Genomic DNA, 6,805 nt, shown 5'->3' with positions numbered 1-6,805 from the left:
CCTTGACTGATCGATATTGACGATATTGATACCCACCATCACCATTGACTGATTGATATTGCTGCTAATGATACCCCGCCATCCTAGACTGATCGATATTGACGCTATTGATACCCAACCATCCTAGACTGATTGATATTGCTGCTAATGATACCCCGCCTTCCTTGACTGATCGAGATTGCTGCTATTGATACCCCACCATCCTTGACTGACCCATATTGTCGCTATTGATACCCATCACCTCCATTGACTGATTGGTATTGACGCCCATGATACCCCGCCTTCCTTGACTGATCGATATGGACGCTATTGATACCCCGCCATCTTTGACTGATCGATATTGACGCTATTGATACCCCTCCACCCTTGACACAATCTACCCTCTAAACTACAACGGTCAAGCCTAGAGGTAACAAAGCCTAGTCCCCAGACTACAACCGTCTACCATCCAGCTTACAACGACGTTCCCTCTGCCCTACCCAGTGATGGCTGTTGATCTAACGACGACACAACTCTCCACGATGATGCCAACGTTGGTCCAGGGTAAGTGTGCCAACGACGTTCCCTCTGCCCTACCCAGTGATGGCTGTTGATCTAACGACGACAAGATTCTCCATGATGATGCCAATGTTGGTCCAGGGTAAGTGTGCCAACGACGTTCCCTCTGCCCTACCCAGTGATGGCTGTTGATCTAACGACGACAAGACTCTCCACGATGATGCCAATGTTGGTCCAGGGTAAGTGTGCCAACGACGTTCCCTCTGCCCTACCCAGTGATGGCTGTTGATCTAACGACGACACAACTCTCCACGATGATGCCAACGTTGGTCCAGGGTAAGTGTGCCAACGACGTATCCTCTGCCCTACCCAGTGATGGCTGTTGACCTAACGACGACAAGACTCTCCACGATGATGCCAATGTTGGTCCAGGGTAAGTGTGCCGGCGGGGTAGCCTAGTGGTTAAAGCGTTCGCTCGTCACGCCGATGACCTGGGTTCAATTCCCCACAAGGGTACGATGTGTGAAACCCATTTCTGGTATCACACACACACACACACTGTAATATTGCTGAATAATTGCTAAATGCGGCGTAAAACTAAACTCACTCAGCCAGTGTGTGTGTTATTGGTGGTGAGCATCACTATGTACATTCCTACAGTATTTCGGGAATTACAAACTATTCATATTTTGCCCAAGGCGCGCATGTGAAGTACATATAGAATCTCACCAACGATATCTCCTAGAAGATATCATATGATCTCACACAAGCAATATCTCCTGTGGAACACAGATTTAAATGACAAAGATGTTGATCTTCCTCTCAGATGGGGTTGAACATTCTGACTTCGCTGGTCATCCATGTGTCGCTGATGGGACACGATACAGAACTTCAACTGTACCCACTCATTTAACTAGGCACACAATGTATACCATGATCCTACCAACCCATCACAAACACAGATATAGATTCCTTCCGTGTTTTAATTCATCCTGACTTACACGAACACAGCACTTACATTCTGTCATGCTGAAATTGACATGTTTGCATTACAAGCAGGTGTGTTAAAACGTCTGTCAATACTGTTAGACGAACACTACGTCTGAAATAATTCCTACCATTAATACTGTGCTTGAATAGGAAACACAAGATGATTGTCAACACTATTAGACCGTGCTATTAAATTCTAATGCAGTGTTTAGGTTATAGGCATTTGTCCGACTGAGTTGACGGAATCAAACTGTTCAGCAGATTGGTCTGGTGACAGTGGATGTTCTACTTGTACAGCAGCAGATTGGTCTGGTAACAGTGGACGTTCTACCTGTACAGCAGCAGATTGGTCTGGTAACAGTGGACGTGCTACCTGTACAGCAGCAGATTGGTCTGGTGACAGTGGATGTTCTACCTGTACAGCAGCAGATTGGTTTGGTAACAGTGGACGTGCTACCTGTACAGCAGCAGATTGGTCTGGTAACGGTGGATGTTCTACCTGTACAGCAGCAGATTGGTCTGGTGACAGTGGACGTTCTACCTGTACAGCAGCAGATTGGTCTGGTAACAGTGGATGTTCTACCTGTACAGCAGCAGATTGGTCTGGTGACAGTGGATGTTCTACCTGTACAGCAGCAGATTGGTCTGGTGACAGTGGATGTTCTACCTGTACAGCAGCAGATTGGTCTGGTAACAGTGGACGTGCTACCTGTACAGCAGCAGATTGGTCTGGTGACAGTGGATGTTCTACCTGTACAGCAGCAGATTGGTCTGGTGACAGTGGACGTTCTACCTGTACAGCAGCAGATTGGTCTGGTGACAGTGGATGTTCTACCTGTACAGCAGCAGATTGGTCTGGTGACAGTGGATGTTCTACCTGTACAGCAGCAGATTGGTCTGGTGACAGTGGACGTGCTACCTGTACAGCAGCAGATTGGTCTGGTGACAGTGGATGTTCTACCTGTACAGCAGCAGATTGGTCTGGTAACAGTGGACGTGCTACCTGTACAGCAGCAGATTGGTCTGGTGACAGTGGATGTTCTACCTGTACAGCAGCAGATTGGTCTGGTAACAGTGGACGTGCTACCTGTACAGCAGCAGATTGGTCTGGTAACAGTGGATGTTCTACCTGTACAGCAGCAGATTGGTCTGGTGACAGTGGACGTTCTACCTGTACAGCAGCAGATTGGTCTGGTAACAGTGGACGTGCTACCTGTACAGCAGCAGATTGGTCTGGTAACAGTGGATGTTCTACCTGTACAGCAGCAGATTGGTCTGGTAACAGTGGATGTTCTACCTGTACAGCAGCAGATTGGTCTGGTAACAGTGGACGTTCTACCTGTACAGCAGCAGATTGGTCTGGTGACAGTGGACGTTCTACCTGTACAGCAGCAGATTGGTCTGGTAACAGTGGATGTTCTACCTGTACAGCAGCAGATTGGTCTGGTAACAGTGGACGTTCTACCTGTACAGCAGCAGATTGGTCTGGTGACAGTGGATGTTCTACTTGTACAGCAGCAGATTGGTCTGGTAACAGTGGATGTTCTACCTGTACAGCAGCAGATTGGTCTGGTGACAGTGGACGTTCTACCTGTACAGCAGCAGATTGGTCTGGTAACAGTGGATGTTCTACCTGTACAGCAGCAGATTGGTCTGGTAACAGTGGACGTGCTACCTGTACAGCAGCAGATTGGTCTGGTGACAGTGGATGTTCTACCTGTACAGCAGCAGATTGGTCTGGTAACAGTGGATGTTCTACCTGTACAGCAGCAGATTGGTCTGGTGACAGTGGATGTTCTACCTGTACAGCAGCAGATTGGTCTGGTAACAGTGGATGTTCTACCTGTACAGCAGCAGATTGGTCTGGTAACAGTGGATGTTCTACCTGTACAGCAGCAGATTGGTCTGGTAACAGTGGACGTTCTACCTGTACAGCAGCAGATTGGTCTGGTGACAGTGGATGTTCTACTTGTACAGCAGCAGATTGGTCTGGTAACAGTGGACGTGCTACCTGTACAGCAGCAGATTGGTCTGGTGACAGTGGATGTTCTACCTGTACAGCAGCAGATTGGTCTGGTGACAGTGGACGTGCTACCTGTACAGCAGCAGATTGGTCTGGTAACAGTGGATGTTCTACCTGTACAGCAGCAGATTGGTCTGGTGACAGTGGATGTTCTACTTGTACAGCAGCAGATTGGTCTGGTAACAGTGGACGTGCTACCTGTACAGCAGCAGATTGGTCTGGTAACAGTGGATGTTCTACCTGTACAGCAGCAGATTGGTCTGGTGACAGTGGACGTTCTACCTGTACAGCAGCAGATTGGTCTGGTGACAGTGGACGTTCTACCTGTACAGCAGCAGATTGGTCTTGTAACAGTGGATGTTCTACCTGTACAGCAGCAGATTGGTCTGGTAACGGTGGATGTTCTACCTGTACAGCAGCAGATTGGTCTGGTAACAGTGGATGTTCTACTTGTACAGCAGCAGATTGGTCTGGTAACAGTGGACGTTCTACCTGTACAGCAGCAGATTGGTCTGGTAACAGTGGATGTTCTACTTGTACAGCAGCAGATTGGTCTGGTAACAGTGGACGTTCTACCTGTACAGCAGCAGATTGGTCTGGTGACAGTGGACGTTCTACCTGTACAGCAGCAGATTGGTCTGGTGACAGTGGACGTTCTACCTGTACAGCAGCAGATTGGTCTGGTGACAGTGGATGTTCTACCTGTACAGCAGCAGATTGGTCTGGTAACAGTGGATGTTCTACTTGTACAGCAGCAGATTGGTCTGGTAACAGTGGATGTTCTACTTGTACAGCAGCAGATTGGTCTGGTAACAGTGGACGTTCTACCTGTACAGCAGCAGATTGGTCTGGTAACAGTGGATGTTCTACTTGTACAGCAGCAGATTGGTCTGGTAACAGTGGACGTTCTACCTGTACAGCAGCAGATTGGTCTGGTAACAGTGGATGTTCTACTTGTACAGCAGCAGATTGGTCTGGTAACAGTGGATGTTCTACCTGTACAGCAGCAGATTGGTCTGGTGACAGTGGATGTTCTACCTGTACAGCAGCAGATTGGTCTGGTAACAGTGGACGTTCTACCTGTACAGCAGCAGATTGGTCTGGTAACAGTGGATGTTCTACCTGTACAGCAGCAGATTGGTCTGGTGACAGTGGATGTTCTACTTGTACAGCAGCAGATTGGTCTGGTAACAGTGGATGTTCTACCTGTACAGCAGCAGATTGGTCTGGTGACAGTGGATGTTCTACCTGTACAGCAGCAGATTGGTCTGGTAACAGTGGATGTTCTACTTGTACAGCAGCAGATTGGTCTGGTAACAGTGGATGTTCTACTTGTACAGCAGCAGATTGGTCTGGTAACAGTGGACGTTCTACCTGTACAGCAGCAGATTGGTCTGGTGACAGTGGACGTTCTACCTGTACAGCAGCAGATTGGTCTGGTGACAGTGGACGTTCTACCTGTACAGCAGCAGAAGCAGCCTCGGGTAACAGACACTGAAGACGGTCCAGTAGATCACTACATACCCGTTGTGACCAAACATTTCAAGTGTATTGTGCGACGGTCCCATTGCTAGGGCTTCTTTACGCCATCAGTGTCTGTGACGGGGCTAACTACACAGACTTGCAACGCCTCCACGACAGTCTCCTCACCTACTACCGACCAAACCTCCGCCCCGTCAACGACTCATCACGGACAGTGTTGGTCAACATGGACATTGCAGTATTCAATATCGTCACCCTCGACTTGACCAGTGAAAGTTTGGTCACGTGGCTGGAGCTCGTGGTCACGTGGACGGACGAGAGGTTGACGTGGAATGCCGATCAGTACACAGATGTAAGAGCGATTAACTTTCCCAGACGTAAATTATGGGTTTCAGATGTTCACGTCCTCAACGCCCACAGGAGCGAGGACATCCTCGGCGACGCTGACAACACTCTACAGGTAGGTTGCCCATTATAGGCTCTGTAAGGGGAGTTCGCAAAGCCTAATGGTTGAAGTGTTGCCTCGCCCTGGACACACGTCGCATTCAGGTTTTAGTGTGATATTGTACTCTGACACACACACACACACACACACACACACACACACACACACACACACACACACACACACACACACACACACACACACACACACACACACACACACACACACTTCCAAACTCTCATCCACACACCTACTCTCATTTGTGGATCAATGAAAGAATGAAGATACAAGTAATCATAGGATACTCCAGTCTTTTCTTTCGATAAAATTTAACAAGGACATTTTTAAACACAGCTATTTTGCAGGTTTATCCTGATGGCAAGGTCCAGTGGTTTATTGATCTGGAGACAAGAACACCATGTCCGGTTTCACTCACAAGGTTCCCGTTTGATAAACACACGTGTTCGGTCACTCTAACCACCGCCTATCATGGAGAAGTTGACGTCAACATCAGTGACGTGACCTTCACCGACGAGAAAGCCATCAAGACAGGTGAGTGGATGTTGACAACGTCCTCCGCCAAGAGAGTAACCCTTGGCGAACACAGACCCAAGAGTGGAGTGACTGTATCGCTGACCCTGCGACGTCATGGAGGTTACTATATCTTCTGTCTGATACTGCCCCTGTTTATTGTTGCTGTCGTCAATCCTTGTGTGATCCTGGTCAGGTCCAATAGCGGGGAGAAGACGTCAACCGCTGTCACCCTCTTCCTGTCCTTCACGATCTTCATCACCCTCCTCGCTGATCTGCTACCACAGTCGTCCCGGGGCATTCCAGTCTTCACAGTCCTCGTCTACATGCAGTTCCTGTTCAGTTCAGGGATCGTGGCGTACTGCATTGTTTCACAACGGCTAAGTCAGAGATACAAGCACAACAGACTGACGCGGATCCTGGCACTTGTCCTCCTGAAGACAGGAAGGAAGAAGGCTGTACAGCCAGCCACTACGACAGGCGCTGGTGATGGTGGATCGGAACGTGACCCGGAGGAGTTCACCGACTTTCTTCAACTGGCGGATAAACTGGACAGTGTCGTATTCTGTGTATGCACGGCTGACGCCATTCTGGTTATGAACTTCACCCTACTGTCTCTCCTCGTTACATGATTGTTGATTTCAGCATCAAAACAACATCAGAATTGTATTCAGCACAAATACAGCGCGAGAGAACAACGATCAAAGTAATCATACACAATTACCATCTGTATTATAAATCAACTTCGTTTACAAATCAATACAAATAAGTTCAGTTATTACAATGGCAGTAGACAATAGAGTGTCGATGGCAGTATCAGATGAAACACGATGTCT

General features: G+C 48.3%; 1 protein-coding gene across 1 annotated transcript; it reads left to right on the top strand.

Annotated features, from left to right (window-relative positions):
• Positions 1-582: 582 nt before the first annotated feature.
• Positions 583-6,601, top strand: LOC124264877 (5-hydroxytryptamine receptor 3A-like). The gene is made up of 3 exons (XM_046699654.1): positions 583-640; positions 5,086-5,453; positions 5,804-6,601. The coding sequence occupies exons 1-3, from the start codon at positions 583-585 to the stop codon at positions 6,599-6,601; spliced, it is 1,224 nt and encodes a 407-aa protein (XP_046555610.1).
• The last annotated feature ends 204 nt before the right edge of the window (positions 6,602-6,805 follow it).

Source organism: Haliotis rubra, unplaced genomic scaffold (assembly GCF_003918875.1).
Source record: "Haliotis rubra isolate DU_JTF1 unplaced genomic scaffold, ASM391887v1 Scf1209, whole genome shotgun sequence".
Taxonomy (NCBI): Eukaryota; Metazoa; Mollusca; class Gastropoda; order Lepetellida; family Haliotidae; genus Haliotis; species Haliotis rubra.
Note: the sequence above shows the minus strand (reverse complement) of the source record. Positions and strands in the feature narration are given on the sequence as shown.

Excerpts from the sequence above, each read along its gene's own strand:
- LOC124264877 (XM_046699654.1), top strand. The coding sequence starts at position 583 with ATGGCTGTTGATCTAACGACGACAAGATTCTCCATGATGATGCCAATG. Across the intron at positions 641-5,085 it reads GATGCCAATGTTGGTCCAGG|GGCTTCTTTACGCCATCAGT; the intron begins GTAAGTGTGCCA and ends TCCCATTGCTAG. Across the intron at positions 5,454-5,803 it reads ACGCTGACAACACTCTACAG|GTTTATCCTGATGGCAAGGT; the intron begins GTAGGTTGCCCA and ends GCTATTTTGCAG.